This window comes from Rattus norvegicus, chromosome 9, assembly GCF_036323735.1.
Source record: "Rattus norvegicus strain BN/NHsdMcwi chromosome 9, GRCr8, whole genome shotgun sequence".
Taxonomy (NCBI): Eukaryota; Metazoa; Chordata; class Mammalia; order Rodentia; family Muridae; genus Rattus; species Rattus norvegicus.
In genome coordinates this window covers 47,808,392-47,825,661 of record NC_086027.1, presented here as the reverse complement: position 1 = coordinate 47,825,661, position 17,270 = coordinate 47,808,392, and the positions used below count along the sequence as shown (strand labels likewise).

The 17,270-nt window shown below is 41.7% G+C and overlaps 1 protein-coding gene across 12 annotated transcripts in view; it reads left to right on the top strand.

The window, feature by feature from the left end:
- The window catches only part of Rev1 (REV1, DNA directed polymerase), a 73,648-nt gene that overhangs the window by 21,893 nt on the left and 34,485 nt on the right, over positions 1–17,270 (top strand). For 11 of the 12 annotated variants that reach the window (XR_010054595.1, XM_039083577.2, XM_063267161.1 and 8 more), the window contains 3 exons: positions 4,028–4,091; positions 4,832–4,958; positions 10,348–10,516. Coding sequence is in view for 10 of the 12 variants with exons in the window: in XM_039083577.2 (XP_038939505.1) it covers positions 4,038–4,091; positions 4,832–4,958; positions 10,348–10,516 (350 nt within the window). In the remaining 2 variants the exon portion in view is untranslated. Of the gene's footprint in view, positions 1–4,025; positions 4,092–4,831; positions 4,959–10,347; positions 10,517–17,270 lie in introns of those variants that run through there. The other variant, NR_172081.1, reaches the window with a different exon arrangement.

Below are 17,270 nucleotides of genomic sequence, written 5' to 3'. Positions count from 1 at the left end.
AATATCCTTGAACACAGGATTCAGCTCCATTTCACTTCCTGGTGCCCCTTTATTATTCAGTCTATATATTTTGTTTTTTTCTTGTCTCAACTTGCTCGTTTTCTTTAAAATGCTCTTCATAAGAGTGAACTTTAGTAACCACACAACAGAATTTACACCAGGCTGTTTTGGGACTTCCTTTTTCAAAGCAATTAATCTAAATCTCTTCACTTTAGCCTCAGGCATATTCTTCGGCAGTGGCAAAAAGTAGCCACATTCTTCACCAAAATACCACAAAAACAGTCTCTAGGCCACGTTCTGAAATTCTCCACTGAGAGAAATCTCCTGGGCCAGCAGGCCTACACAATTGAAATGACCCTCAGCACCACTGTCTTCCACAAGATGGCCCATGAAGCCCTACTTAAGTATTCCATCACTTTCCAAATCCACATTCTTCAAACAAAAGCATGGTCAGGCCTATCACAGCAATACGCTCGTCCCTGGTACCAACTTCTGACTTAGGTAGGGTTTTATTGCTGTGAACAGACACCATGACCAGGGCAATTGTTTTGTTGGGACCACAAAGGACAACATTTAATTGGGACTGGTTTACAGGTTCAGAGATTCCGTCCATTATCATTAAGGCAGGAACTTAGCAGTATCCAGCAGGCAGGCATGGTGCAGGCAGAGCTGAGAGTTCTACATCTTCATCTGAAGGCTGCTAGCAGAATACTGGCTTCCAGGCAGCTAGGGTGAGGGTCTTAAGCCCAAACCCACAGTGACACACCTACTCCATCAGGGCCACACCTCCTAATAATGCCACTCCCTGGCCCAAGCACATACAAACTTTCACACTCCTGCTGCTGAAAATGCTTTCCTTGAGTTCATTTGTTAAGAGCTTTGCTCTCCCCTCCATAAAACAGGTAATTTCTTATTCTGTAGCCCTTGCTGGCCTTGAACTTGGAACTCCTATGTAGCCCAAGCTTACCTTGAACTTTTGGCTCTCCTCCTATCTCAGACTCCTGAACAACAGGCATGATCCACCATATTTGTATTTTGTTTTAAGGCTAAAGACTTTTATAGATTATCCTTTTATAAGTTAATTTTTATCATTTTTTCTCCTTGAACATAGCATGATTACTTAAAAGGCTTAAGTTCACTACCCACTAAGATTTCATTCATTGTATAGTCTATTTCTTTGTGTCATGGTCGTATTTGTAAATTGGCTGTAGAGACAAGTAAACAAACGTGCTGTCCTTGCTTCTCTGCCAGGGTTACCTCAGTCCACTTGACAGATGAACTAATGTGAGGTGGGGTTTAATTTCTGCAAAGCTTGATTTGTTTCCTTCTAGTTTGTTCTTCTGTCTAAGATGGTAACCCCAATACAGAGATCAGTACATTTAGAAGGTTCTTGGACTCCAGTTCTCATTCCTTTAGTGTGGTGGTTGTTTAAACATGGCCACTCTTCAGCCACTCCGCTGCAGTTGACAGATTATTCTCAGAGGGGAAAGCATCCCATTGGGGAGAAGCAGCAGGTCTTTGTAAATTTTGTTCTCTTCTGATACTTGACTAATTTCCACTACTTGGGAGGAGTCTTTGCCTTGCGACCATTTTGTATAGAAAACATAGTTTTATTTTCTTGTGGGGCTTGTTTGGTTTTGTGTTTTTCCTTCAGTATTGACACCAAACCCATAGCCTCTTGAATGACAGGCAAGTGTTGTACCCCTGATCCATATCCATAGTCTTTCTCAGTGTCATACATCAGTAAGGAGTTTTTCACTGGCTTTTTTTCACAGCAGAAGGTGCTCTTTAATAATCTAATTAATTAAATACATTAAAATTTTTTCTTTATTCTTCCATGTCTGTCTGTCTTTGACTCTCTCTTTTTCCTCCCCCTTCCTTTTTCCTTCTTTTCCTTTCTCTCCCCCCCCCCTTCCTTGAGACTGAGTGTATGTGGTCCAGAGTGGTCCTGAACTCATTCTGTAACTGAGGCTGGCCTTTAACTCCTTATTCTCCTTCTTCTACCTTCCACCATGCCTGCCTTTAAATTTTAAGATATATTTTATTATTTGATTGACTTTTCACTTAGCAGCAAAATGGTGTCTTAGTTACTTTTCTGTTGTGATAGAGCACCATGGCCGAGGCAGCTTATGAAAGGTGAGGTTTGTTTGGGCTCACAGTTCCAGGGAACTACTGCCCACATGAGGGAGAGCATGTCAGTAAGCAGCAGGCACGGCAGCTGGAGCAGAGTGCTGAGAGCTCACTTCTTGGCCACAAAGTACTAAGGAGAGAGCAAACTCAAAATGGCAGCGGTCGTCAGCCTCTCAAAGCCTCTTCATGACATACTTTCTCCAGCAAGGCCATACCTGTTAATCCCTTCCAGACAACGCCACCTGTGTGTTCAAATGTCCGAGCCTGTGGGGACATTCTCACTCCGATGACTGTGGGTGGTTGCATTAAATGACTGTGGCATGCACATTAGCAGAATTCTCAAGCCATTGCTTGTAAAAGTGGGTGCATAGATTTGAGAGTTTTTTTGAATCAGTCATTTTGTTAGGAATTTCTTTGACTCTTAAGGGATGAAGTCATTAAGACTAGCAAATAAGCCACTTAAGGAGAATTTAAAAGAAACATCTGGCAATTCTGGGCTTTATAATGAACACACCGTGGAATACCCTGGCACCTGCCGGGAGCAAATTTAAAAGCAAACCTCTTTTGTCCACAGAATTAGTAATTTATTCTCAAGGTCTTTTACATATGCCCCTAAAACATTTTAATTGTTTCTCACTCCTAGAACTTAGCTGACAACTTCTGCATGACTTTAGCCATCTTTCATGTATATAAAGGTCGTTAATACAAGTGTCAGGAAGAGAAACCAAATCAAAACCATTTCAAAAACTAAATTGTGTGTGGATAAAATTTTTTTTTCTTTTTTCTTTTTTTCGGAGCTGGGGACCAAACCCAGGGCCTTGCGCTTGCTAGGCAAGCGCTCTACCACTGAGCTAAATCCCCAACCCCGGATAAAATGTTTTAAGTGTTAAATATTCTCATAAGTCTTACCAACGCTAGCTTAACTTTGATAGTGTACATAAGTATATAAACCTATGTAATTACAGAACAATCTAAATATTGTATTAATTTATGAAAGATAACGCAGTGATAGCCCAACTTGTGACTAGAAGAACTGGACTTCATAAGAATTCATTTAGTGAATTATTTTGTCCTTAGAATGACTTAACTGGCTTTCTGTCCCTAAGCCTGAAGCTTGAGACAGCCATCATTTGGTAATCTTGGTATTGTGGTACAGCTGATTAAGTGTTACCTTAAGGACACCAGATCTAGGGGCCAGAGAAATGACTCAGGTTAAGAGCGCTGGCTGCTTTTCTAGAGGATCTGAGTTCAATTCCCAGCACCCACATGTCAGCTCACAACTGCCTGTAACTCCAGTTCCAGGAGTTCTGGCACCCTCATACAGACTTACATGCAGGCAAAGTTATCAAGACACATAAAAAAAACCATAAATTATGTTTTTTAAAATAAAAATGCCAGATCTATTAATTTGTTGTCATGATAATCATTTCCCTATGATACATTCTTTTAATGAACTTCTTGGGGAGACCTTTTGTAGGACAGATGTGTTACACTGTGTGTGCATTCTTGAGTATCTAGTGTGACACAGTTTAAGAGCCGTTGTAGATCTTGATGAAGGGATTTGGCTTGTTTAATTAGTGGTAACAAATAAGTGTGATTGTGTTGGGTTTATTGATGTTTTATGCAAAGTGAATGTTAAGTGTCGTTCCTTTCCCTACCCAGCCCTTAATTCCCAGTTGAAAAGTGTTTAAACATGAGGCTTAACCATGTAGGGAGGGGGCTCTGGACAGATTGCACAGATAAAGCCACCGAGGATGGTGCATTGAGGAGGTTCACTTAGCATTGAACTTCAGTCTATGTCCATTGAGTGTCTGAATTTTCAAATTTCCCATTTTCTTTGATAAAATGTCCATGAAGAGTACATTGTGGCTAAGATTGACTGTTTTTCTCTCCACAGAAGCTCCACCATGAGGCGAGGTGGATGGAGGAAGCGAGCAGAGGAGGATGGCTGGGAAAAATGGGTGGGTTTTAGTGAATAGTTAAATGTCTAGATGACTTTTGTTCATTTTAGTTTGTCATATGGCTTAAGGTATAACATGTGATTTTTATTGTACCAACTTTTTCTGTTTTTCACAGTGCATTGAACACCTTAACATTGTCCATAAATCCTAACCCTTGAACTTTATTTTACTGTCAAGAGTTTTGTCCTGAGGAAGTAGATATTTTTACATTCAATTTAATATATTTTATCTCAGCATTGCTAATACTGAGAAATAGGAAAAAAATATGTAAATCTCCAGTAGATAGGGTGTGGTCAGTTAGCAGTCTGTATGGTGAAGAGAGTGTAGTCAGTTAGCAGTCTGTATAGTAGAACACTGCAGCTATTGCTCAGCTTGTCATGTTACCTTTGAGTAAAGCAGTGGGAATAAGGAATAGTACCTGTGTGTGTAGACACAGAAAGGCTTGAAATAGCTTTCCAAAATGTTAGTGAATGGGATTGCATCCATTTTAATTTTCTTTATATCTGTTTCCTGAAAACAATTATAATGAACATGTAAAATTTTAATTAAAAACAAGTGATTTTCTGTTTGGACAAATTGTGCACCATAGTTGTCACCTATAGCTTTACTTCGAAGACACAATAAAACAGTCGCCTAATTATTTTAAGGTTTAAAAAGGTGAGAAGACTGTACTGGTCTTTAAAAGTGTGTGGCAGGCAGCTGTAGCGGCTGTTCATTCTCGTGCCTTTCCTTGCTTGTAGGGCGGATACATGGCTGCCAAAGTCCAGAAGCTGGAGGAGCAGTTCCGCTCAGATGCGGCTAAGCAGAAGGATGGGACAGCGTCTGCCATATTTAGTGGAGTTGCCATCTACGTTAATGGATATACAGGTTGAATTCTTTTTACTTTCTTGGTGCCCAATTTTATCATGAGCTTTTTAGGATTGGGAATATTTTTATATCTTGTCCAGTTATTTATCATCCATATTATTTACTTCTCTGTTGCTGTAATGAAATTCCATGACCAAGGCAATTCTTGGAAGAAAGTTTATTTTGGTTGTGTTTCCAGAGGGATCAGACCATCATGGCAGGGAGCTGAGAGATCACATGTTAAACCCCAATCATGAAGCCGAGAGAGTGAACAGGAATTGAGGCTAGTCTACATACTAGCCTCAGAGCCTGCCCTAGTAAGGTGTAGCCTGTAAGGTTAACACCAGGGTTCAGATATTCGAGCCCATGGGAGACATTCTCATTTAAACCACCACATTCCCTCCCAGGCTCCAAAGGCTCAGCAGCCATTTTTATAATGTAGCCAGCATGTATTTAATCCTTCAAAGCCCCCTACGTCTTCCCCAGTTTCAATAAAACCCTGTGACTTCTAAAAGTGAATTAATTTCGACATACAGTGGCACAGATACACATTACTATTCCTAAAAGGAAGAATGGGGACATAGTCGGAGAATGCTGGACCAAGCAAAACTGATGGATAATGCAGCATGTAAACCCCAAGTCCCCTGGCTTAGAATTGGCAGCTGTGGGTCATGACCCATTTGCAGGGCTGCCTAAGACCATCTGGAAACATGTACTTACAGTATAATTCATGACAGTAGCAAAGTTAGTTATGAAGTAGCAACAAAAATAACGTTATGATTGGGGTCACCACAGCACATCCACAGGAGCTGTATTCAAGGATCTCAGGGTTGGAAAGTTGAGAACCACTGCTCTTTTACTGTTGTGCATGTGGTTTGCTAATAATTTCTCAAGTGTTTGTTTTGTTTTGTTTTGTTTTCCTGGGCCAAACATACAATTTTAATGATTAAGTAACAATTTAATTGCTTTTATAATTTAAAAACCTTGTCAATTGGGAAAGTTGTCCATTACATGGAGCTCAGACTATTTGTAGGGATCGGTTATTCTTCATGTCACCCAGTGGGTCCCAGGGATTGAATTCCGATTGTTAGGCTTGGCAGCAAGCACCTTTTCTTATCCAGGCAGCCGCTGTCTCTGCAGTCCTTAACGGGAAACACATTCCAACAATTGTGTTTCCAGATCTCCTCTGGTAAGAGTTTATAGTTTTGTGGCCCATTTTGAGGTTTGGGTTCATTTGATATCCCCACCCCCACCCCTACCCCCGTGAACAGCCAGCAAACTCACTTGGGGATTGGCAGGATGGGTCATTGCACAGGTAAAGCGTGCTTTCTGTGCAAGCCTGATAAACTGAGCTTGACCCCTGGGACCCATCTAAAGGGGAAAGGAGACAACGGACTCATCGGAGCTGGTCTGCGAGCTCTACATGTGAGCTGCCACACGCATGGGCACCCCTTCCCCGTTGTACACAAGAGTAAGACCGTTTTTAAACAATCATTAGGGCATGTGTGAGTGGGTGTGTTTCTGAGTTCTCTCTCTCTCTCTCTTTTTATTTTTTACCCAGACAGAGCCCTGCTGTATAGCTCAGGCTAACCTTGAGGGTGTGCTGCTCATGCCTCAGCTTCTCTAGTGTTGGGATTATAGCTGTGAGTCACTGTTCTCCCTGACTACTCCCCCTATGTCTGTTCCTGTAGCAGTGCCACAGTTTACGTTATTGTCCCCTGGAGTCAGCCTTACTGTAGTGTCCTTTCCTTGCTTCTTCTGAATGAAGTTTGTTTGGCTGTCCTGGTCCTGGGCCTGTCATGTAAGCATTAGAATACATTCTGGAGTTAATCCTACGTATACAGTAACCTTGCTCTGGACGTGGGTAGTGAGTAGTGTCAGACACACAGATCAGTGGGTAGAGTTGACATTTTCTCTGTTTCCTAGTCAGTGAGTCTTCTTTCCCATTTTACTTTATTTTAGTTGATTGAACAAATATATTTTAGATTTTCCTTGAGTATTAGGAACTGTTTGAAAAGATATTGATTGAAAAGAAAGTGATTGATAGAGAATGTTGATTTTTGTAACAAAGTCTGTGAGTTAGATGGGAGCCAAAGGAAAAATGTCTCAGAAGCTTATGCTGTCGGAGTTGGATAAACAGGCGTTTTCTTGGTTTTGATTAAAGCAGTGCTAGTGTTGCTTGGATTTTGTCTTATTTTTTATTTCCTTTGTCAGGTTTGCTCAGGTTTTACTTATTTATTTACTTTATGTTAGTACACTGTTGCTGTCTTCAGACACCAGAAGGGGTCATCAGATCTCATTACAGATGGTTGTGAGCCACCATGTGGTTGCTGGGAATTAAACTCAGGTCCTCTGGAAGAGCAGTCAGTGCTCCTAACCGCTGAGGTTTCATGACTGTTTTTATACTTGGGGAGTTTTGTTTCTGTTCTTTGCCTCTGATGACGCCTATGAACTGGATTTGGTCGTTATCCATGGAGATGCAGATCAAATTAGATTTTTCCTTTCTCTAAGCCAGTCTGTAGTGTTGAATTGTATCTCAGCACTGCTAGAAACATTTTCTTTGAAACCTGAGTCTTATCCCTTTGTGTCTAGGAGAATCTTTTGTGAACTGGTAGACCAGAGAGCACACCAGAGCCTTTGCTATTTCTTTGCTTCCTCTCTTTATGTGTCTGACTCCTCAAAATGTTCTTCCTAAAAGAGCCCTTGTGCCTCCTCGAGTTGTTGAGGCCCTTTCCAGCTTTCTCTTTGTTCTTTGCATGTATTGTACTCAGCCTGTACTTGTTTATCTGGCTTCATGGAGAGCACAGGCTTGAGTTTGGTTCTTAGACTATCTTGGGCTACTGTAACAATACAGCCCAATGGAAAGAAACAACTTAAGGATACAGGGAAGCTTGTGTTTAAGCTCACAGTTTCAGAGGACATAATGACAGCAGAAACTTGTGACAGAAGAACTGTTCACTTCATGCCAGAGAGGAACCAGGGAATACAGCAAGAGGCTTGGGCAGGGTGTCCTCACCTCAGAGGCTTGCCCACATGCCCTGCTTCCTCCAGATGGCCATCCCACTATAAATCCCACTGATTGGATCAGACCCCTCTTCTGCTAATTACCTCTGGAATGACCAGTGCAGACATACTCAGATGTGCTTCCTCGATTCCTTAGGTGTTCCTTAATCCAGGGAAGCAGATAATCAATAGTCATCATCACATTGATGCTTAGTATTATTTGCATGAAAAACTGGATAAAGTGATTTCATATTTGTATATTAGGATGGTAAAGTATTTTCAATCATATGCTTATATAAATAGCCATTTTTCTCACTCTCTGTTCCTTTTATTTATTGCAATTAGCACATACTGTAAATTTTGCTAATTTTTCTATAGTACAAAACTGCATCATACCATGATTGTCGGAACTTAGTATCTGTGTAAGTTATATAACATGGGGGGAAAAGCATGAGATTTAAGAAAAGGAAAAGGCAGGTGGTTCCTGGAGGGAGTCTCTTAAGAATACCCTCCCTCCCAGTTGTAATATCACCATACTGCTGGGAGTGGTCTGAACCAGAAACCATAAAACAATGATCAAAAGCAACTTGAGGGGAAAGGGGTTTCTTTTGCTAACACTTTCTTTCAGGGCACAATCTTTTTTTTTTTTTTAAAGTACGCGTCACTGTCTTCAGACACACCAGAAGAGGGCATCAGATCTCATTACAGATGGTTGTGAGCCACCATGTGGTTGCTGGGAATTGAACTCAGGACCTCTGGAAGAACAGTCAGTGCTTTTAACCGCTGAGCCATCTCTCCATCCCTAGGCAACAGTCTTATCACTGAGAGAAGGCAAGGCAGGGAAGTGAAGCTCTGTCCACTGGTGTGCATAGCTTGCTTTCTTATACAGCCCAGGACCACCTCCCTGGAGGTGGTAGCAGTACCCACAGTGGTCTGAGCCCTTTCACATGGATCGCTAGTTAAGAAAATGTCTGAAAGACTTGTCTATAGGCCAGCCTAATAGAGTGATATTGCTTGGGACAAGTGAGAGGGCTCACAGGGCAAAGATGCTCACCTCATAAATATGGTGACCTCAGTTCAAACCACTACTACAAAAAAGTGGAAAGAGAACAAGCTTCACAAAATTGTCTTATTAACTTCCAAGAACAAATGCTATGGCATGTCTGCTATTGGAGGATTTTTCTTCCAGTGAGGGGAGACATAAGGCATAGTCTGTTTCCTCCTCAGGTCCCATGATAAACCAAAGCTTGCCCTAAGGCAGTGGTTCTAACCCTCTTACTGCCCTAGCCCTTTAATAGAACAGTTTCTCAAGCTGTGCTGACCCCAACCATAACATTATTTTTGTTGTACTTTATAGCTGTTATTTTGCTGCTGTTATGAATCATAATGTAAATATCTGTGTTTTCTGATGGTCAAAGGTGCCCCTGTGAAAGGATTATTTAGCCCCCACCCCCACCCATTGGGTTCATAACCCACAGGTTGAGAATCAGTGCCCTAAAGAATGAATGAATTTATTTTTTTTTCTTTTTTCTTTTTTTTTTTTTTTCAGAGCTGGGGACCGAACCCAGGGCCTTGCGCTTGCTAGGCAAGCGCTCAACCACTGAGCTAAATCCCCAACCCCATGAATGAATTTATTAAGTTTACATTGTATAGCAGTGTGTAAAGGATTTCAGGCAGGAATGTGAATAACCTCACAGGAGCCCTTGGAAGCACACCACAGTGTGGAGAATAACTTCCAAGGCTGTGAAGAGGGAGCCCCTTCCCTTAGCTTTCCAACCTATTTGCTCAGAGCCCCTGAGGCCAGTTATACTTAGGGCAGAATTTGTATGTAAGTGCTTGGGAAGCATAGCTGGATGCTCGGGAGTGTGTCTGTCTCCTGTGAACTACTGTGGACAGTCCACAGGCCCAGAGCTGCTTACAGGTACAGTTTAGCTAGGGTGAGGGAGTAGTGTGGCAGCAGACGATGCCGCAGCTGAGAAGGTGCTCCTGATCAAGGAACAGACAGACAACTTGGAGCAGGCATACATTTTCAGGGGTGAGAGGCCAAGGCGGAGAACTGCTTCCAGATAGAGAAGTCAGACAGGAGCAGGGAAAGTTTTTTAAAGTCTTGATATCAGATATGCTAAAAACTTATAAGCATTTGCCTTATTAGGATTTGGCACTTACTTGCTCTGCTAGATGTCGTTTGTCAGTAGATGTTTTTGTCTTGGTCCCCTGCAGCCAGGAGAAAATATGTGTCAAGGCAGCGTAGTGTTATCACTCAGTTTCTGTTTTATGGCAGCATAGCCAAGGAGAGTGTGAGCCAGTGTGGTTCTGTCAGTCGGCCTGGCTAAGGGATTATTACAACCTAACGTTCTGCGGCCTTGTACGTTAAACTGTTGATATATTTCAGTACTGACTTTTACAGATCCTTCTGCTGAGGAATTAAGAAATCTAATGATGTTGCATGGAGGTCAATACCATGTGTATTATTCTAGATCCAAAACGACACACATCATTGCTACAAATCTTCCTAATGCCAAAATTAAAGAACTAAAGGGGGAAAAAGTAATTCGACCTGAATGGATTGTGGAAAGGTAAGTTTAAACCAGTAAGTGCTTTTTATTTCTGTTGCAAAACAGGCCCCACTTTCAAATGTCTGCTGACTAAGTCTAAACACATGGTATGCCTTGGAAGCCATTTCAAATGCAGAACTGTGGCAAATAGTGTGGCCACCTCAGCTGCCAGAAAGCAGAGGAGATGCACAGGCGGGCAGCACGATGCAGTCATGTGTAGGAGGGGACAAGAGATGCGTTGTCTGTTCAAGTTTCATATACGTAATGCTGGGTGGGGTAGTTTGTTCTTGGGAAGTACCAGTTAACAAAGCCTTGTACTGCCTAGTGGAGCTCGCCTATATGGACACAACAGTGGGCTTTACACAGAGTAAGTTGCATCTTTGTTTATAATGTGTTTGTTTATGCTGGTCAGTTTTTGTTAAGTTGACACGAGTTAGTCATTTGGGAAGAGGGAACCTCAGTTGAGAAATTCCCTCCGTCAGATTATCAATAGGGAAATCTGGAACACGTTCTTCAGTAGTGATTTGTAGAATGTCTCAGCCCAGTGTGAGCTGTGCCACATCTGGAAAGCAAGCAGATAAGTAGCGTTTCTGCACGGCATCTACTAAGAGTTCTGCCTCCATGTTTCTGTCTTGAGTTCCTGCCCTGACTTCATGAGGACTTCTAAGCTGTGTGATGAATTAACCCCTTACTCTCCAAGTTGCTTTCGGTCATGGTGTTTATCAAAGAACTAGAAAGCAAAGTAAGCAGTCTACAGCTTTTTTACTCCCTCCCCCCATGTTAATATAAACAAGCTAATATGGACCTGAATTTCTGACAGTAGGGTCAGAGGAGAACAGTTTGCAATACTGTTACTTTGTTTGGCTTTAATAATATTAAAAACAAGAACAAACAAACAACAAAAAAATAGAATCTAGGGCACTGTACACATCCCTTAAGATTTGTATTAATTTTTGGGTTTTTGAAGGCAGTCTTAGTAGCACAGACTGGCCTTGTCCCCATCTTGGCCCTCCTGTGTCAGTCTCTTGTATGCTGGGAATTGCCACGTTTGGAGCCTATTAGTTTTTGTTGATCGTACTTTCTTATCTCTTTTATTAGTTTAGAAATGATAAAATGTAATTATTGAGCAAATTTACTTATAATTATTTTCTAACTTAGAATAGATCTTCTGGAACTTTGGTGATAAACTGAAATGTAAAAGATGGATTATTTGAAGTTTTATACATATAAACTATATATATATATATATACACACACACACACATTCACACATATATATAAAATTTAAAAATACATGTAAGTTTATAAGTGAGTTAATACTAAAGTCATGAGTTTATTCATGGATAAATTGTAATAAGTATCATGAGGAGGTTATATGGCTCGGTAGGTAATGTGCTTGCAGAAGTCTGAAGGTCTTTATATATCCCCAAACCATCAAAAGCCAGATCTGCAACACACATCTGGAACTAATATGGTGAGGGGAGGCAGGGGATGGAGAATCCCTCAGGCCAGCCAGTTTTATGTACACAGTAGTATATAAGGAGACCTTGTCTCAAGATTGAAAGTGCAAGCTGGATACCTGAGACTGCCCACTGCTCACACAACACGAATGCTTACATACACATACATACATACTATTTCAGTGTAAGATCATAGTCAGGTTGTATGGTGGGATGCTAATAAAACAAACTTAGAAAGTTCCTTTCTAAGTCAGTCTGTGTGTGTGCGTGCGTGCCATCATGCACACATAAAGGTCAAAGAACAACCTGCAGCAGTCAGTTCTTGCCGTGTACAGTGTGTGCACATGTATCTACATGAATCAAATGTACATGCGTGTGCCCTGGAGGCCAGAAGAGGGCATCAGATTCTATGCAATACTAGTAATACATTAAAAAAACTGATAAGCCATCTCTTCATCCCCCAAATCCTTTTTTCCCTGTAATTATAGTTTTAACTAATTCTACAGAAATCTTGAATGTATTCTACAGAGTTTACTCACCATTGCAAAGTGGATGAAGTCACACAGGAAGCAGGTTGAGAGTAGAAAAGATGATCCTTGGACTCGGGAATAACTTGGGGTTCATGTCCAAATTTAATAATGCTCAGTCATCCTTTAAATGAGTGTATATAACTTAGATGGCCTGTTGACCTCATTTATGGATGAGAAGATTCAGATTTTTCTGATTACTGAGTGTGTCTAATCTATACCATTTATCTAGCCTTGGTATAGAGGAATAGAGTTAGGGGTAACTGGATCATATTTTGTATGTATCTTTTGTGGAAGCATAAATCTCAATATGTAAGATAAATGTCAAATCTGTTATATTATTATAGCATGAAATAGTTTTGCTTAAATCATAGGACTTGGTTTTTGTACACTACTCCTAGTCATGTTGATCTCAGCAGCCTTTAAATGAGATTTTTGTTATACATATTTGTATTTAACAGTTGGTATATCCTATTTTTTTAATCAGTTTTTCTCTGTTTCTTTGAGCAGTTTTAAAGGTGTTTAGAGTGTTGCTTTTGTTGGAATTGCCTAAGTATGCATTAAACCTAAGCAGATATCATAGGCATGATTATAAATCTTGATATTTCCAAGGAACAAACAGTGTGAACTTTGCAGCATAATGTAGAGGTGCTCTTCGGACATCATCCTACTGACCCATCTACTCTGTTAGCCGAGGGAGGGAGCACACTGCAAGAACGCTGTCCTAAGCTTTTACTGATCGCGCTTGGTTTTCTTAGCTAGGGTCTTAGCATTCAGTCCTGCCCATGGCCATCCGTTCCCTTTCATCAGGTTCATGTGTAGCTTGTGCGTGACTGGAGGGAGATAGATGGAGGAGCAGGTTTTGTTTCACGTTAAGGCAGTTTCCCAAGTTTGCTATAGGACTAATTTTTGGAGGTGATCTTTTTTTTCCCCTAATTCCCAAATGGTACATTAGCTTGTTTATAATGTCTTATATTCTGTAGACTATATTGCCATGGAGTAAAACTTGGGGTTCTAACTAATTTAATATAGATATTAAGAACATTACATGTTAATCTTGATATTCACATTATTCTCTCATAGCCCTATGCATTCTGAGATAATTCTTTCTAGATTAACTCTAGCTAACACCAGTGTTTGAGGCTATCTCTCTCAACCACTTACACTTGGTTCTGAAGTGAGTACTAGAAACTAAGCTTTCAGAGATGTAGAGATGGGTCAGATGTGAAAAGTGTTGGCAACTCTTGTAGGCGACCCAGGATTGATTCCCAACACTCACATGGCACGTTATGAATGTCTCTAATTCCAGTTTAAGGCATCTGGTACTTCTTGTGGCCTCTGTGGGCACCAGGCATGCACACAATGCAGACATGTGCAGTCAGAGCACCCATACACATGGAAAGTGAAGAAAAATAAATAAGGTTCCTTACCCTTGAGAATGTAAAACATGAAGGGAACATTGTGGACTGTATAGGAGCAAGAGCAGGAAGCTATAACCATATTCTTTCTGTTTCTTTCTGTTTCTGAACTTGTGCTATTTTGGTAGATGACTAGAAGGTTGGGTAATTTGGAATGGGCAGAGAGGATTTCAGTTCTGGATGCGTAAGGATACCCTAGTGTTAAGTGTACCCTAGTGTTAAGGATACCTTACTGTTCAGGATACTCTAGTGTTAAGGTACCCTAGTGTTAAAGATATCCTAGTGTTAAGGAAACCCTAGTGTTAAGGGTACCCTAGTGTTAAGGGTACCCTAGTGTTAAGGATACCCTAGTGTTAAAGATACCCTAGTGTTAAGGATACCCTAGTGTTAAGGATACCCTAGTGTTAGGATACCCTAGTGTTAAGGGTACCCTAGGGTTAAGGGTACCCTAGTGTTAAGGGTACCCTAGGGTTAAGGGTACCCTAGTGTTAAGGGTACCCTAGGGTTAAGGGTACCCTAGTGTTAAGTATACCCTAGTATTAAGTATACCCTAGTGTTAAGGGTGCCCTAGTGTTAAGGGTGCCCTAGTGTTAAGGATACCCTAGTGTTAGGATACCCTAGTGTTAGGATACCCTAGTGTTAAGGATACCCTAGTGTTAAGGATACCCTAGTTTTAGGGTACCCTAGTGTTAAGGGTACCCTATTGTTAAGGGTGCCCTAGTGTTAGGATACCCTGGTGTTAAGGATACCCTGGTGTTAGGATACCCTAGTGTTAGGATACCCTAGTGTTAGGATACCCTAGTGTTAAGGGTACCCTAGTGTTAAGGGTACCCTAGTGTTAAGGGTACCCTAGTGTTAGGATACCCTAGTGTTAAGGGTACCCTAGTGTTAGGATACCCTAGTGTTAAGGGTACCCTAGTGTTAGGGTACCCTAGTGTTAAGGGTACCCTAGTGTTAAGGGTACCCTAGTGTTAAGGATACCCTAGTGTTAAGGGTACCCTAGTGTTAAGGGTACCCTAGGGTTAAGGGTACCCTAGGGTTAAGGGTACCCTAGTGTTAAGGGTACCCTAGTGTTAGCGTACTCTAGTGTTAGGGTACCCTAGTGTTAAGGGTACCCTAGGGTTAAGGGTACCCTAGGGTTAAGGGTACCCTAGTGTTAAGTATACCCTAGTATTAAGTATACCCTAGTGTTAAGGGTGCCCTAGTGTTAAGGATACCCTAGTGTTAGGATACCCTAGTGTTAGGATACCCTAGTGTTAAGGATACCCTAGTGTTAAGGATACCCTAGTTTTAGGGTACCCTAGTGTTAAGGGTACCCTATTGTTAAGGGTGCCCTAGTGTTAGGATACCCTGGTGTTAAGGATACCCTGGTGTTAGGATACCCTAGTGTTAGGATACCCTAGTGTTAGGATACCCTAGTGTTAAGGGTACCCTAGTGTTAAGGGTACCCTAGTGTTAAGGGTACCCTAGTGTTAGGATACCCTAGTGTTAAGGGTACCCTAGTGTTAGGATACCCTAGTGTTAAGGGTACCCTAGTGTTAGGATACCCTAGTGTTAAGGGTACCCTAGTGTTAAGGGTACCCTAGTGTTAAGGGTACCCTAGTGTTAAGGGTACCCTAGTGTTAGGATACCCTAGTGTTAAGGGTACCCTAGTGTTAAGGGTACCCTAGGGTTAAGGGTACCCTAGTGTTAAGGGTACCCTAGTGTTAGCGTACTCTAGTGTTAGGGTACCCTAGTGTTAAGGGTACCCTAGTGTTAAGGGTACCCTAGGGTTAAGGGTACCCTAGGGTTAAGGATGCCCTAGTGTTAGGATACCCTAGTGTTAGGATACCCTAGTGTTAAGGGTACCCTAGTGTTAAGGGTACCCTAGTGTTAAGGGTGCCCTAGTGTTAGGATACCCTAGTGTTAAGGATACCCTAGTTTTAGGGTACCCTAGTGTTAAGGGTACCCTAGTGTTAAGGGTGCCCTAGTGTTAGGATACCCTGGTGTTAAGGATACCCTAGTGTTAGGATACCCTAGTGTTAAGGATACCCTAGTGTTAAGGGTATCCTAGTATAAGGACACCCAGGCCGTAAGTAGAGAAGATGGATCCTCGTTATTTCTCAGCACATCCTTAGCCTTTGTCATCTGAAGCCCACTCCTGAGAAAAGAAGGTCCATACCCAAATGGCCGTGCAGGCGTTCCATGATGGTTTTCTGACAGAGAATGACAACAGCATTGGCTAGAACCATACAACATCTGATTTCAGAACTATCTTCATATAAGAAAGCTCTATTGTTTTCGTATAAGAAAGCTCTATTATTACAGATGCAGAGGCTATTTTTTTATTTTAAAAATTTGGGATCTGCTTTACCTGCTAATTTAAAGTCATTGGCAGTTGATGAGAGTAGGATATAATTCAGAGCACTGAGCTCTAAGTTTACTTGGAGAATTTTACCTGGGCTACATGGACGGTAAAGCGGGAATCATTCCTCACTCTCTAAAGGATGGCAGACATTGGAGCTTGTACGTGAAACCCAGCATTCGAGAGGCAGAGAGGCTGGAGGACTTTGACCTCTAGGCTAGCCTGTGCTATAGTAGGATAAGAAGACTCATCTAAGTAGATGATTATTTGTTTGTTTTCATGTGTGTGTGCGTGCGTGCGTGCGTGCGTGCGTGCGTGCGTGCGTGCGTGCGTGCGTGCGTGCGTGTGTGTGTGTGTGTGTGTGTGTGATTCTGTCTGCCTGTCTGTCTTAGAGCAAAGACCCCTTATCGTACATTTCTAGAGACAGGGTCTCTCTGAGCCGGAGCTCACTGTTTTGGCTGGACTGTTGAAGTGAGCCGCCTGAGCAGAGGAGTTTCAGGTGTGTCAGCACAGCCGGCTACCATGGGTGCCACACTCAGCTCTACGCTCTTGTGGCCAGAGCTTAGCACCGAGTCCTCTCCCTAGCTGGAATAGAAATATTTTAAAAATACACTTTTATAAATGTTTCTGCCCATATACCTGAAGATGTAATTAATGGATAAGCAGAGATAATTGAGTGTACAAGTGATATATAATTGCTTAATATTACAATATATATACTTTTGTGTTCTGCCTTCTACTCATTTTACTAATCATCTTAAGGATCTGTGACTCGAGACCTGCTGTATTTCCGTTGGCTATCTTGTGTTCTAATGTTCTCTGTGGACTTACAAGACTAATCCCGCCAGGCTATGTCGTGCTTAGGAGGGGAACTCGGTCTTATGCCCTTGGGTGCTCGGTGTTGATCTGAGTTGCCCTGCCTGCTGTCCTTGAGGCCCATTAAGGTAGACACATAGGCATGGGATGGATTTAATTTGTCCTTTGCCTCTTGGTTTACTTAAAATGTGCAAGTGGTTTGCATGGGTG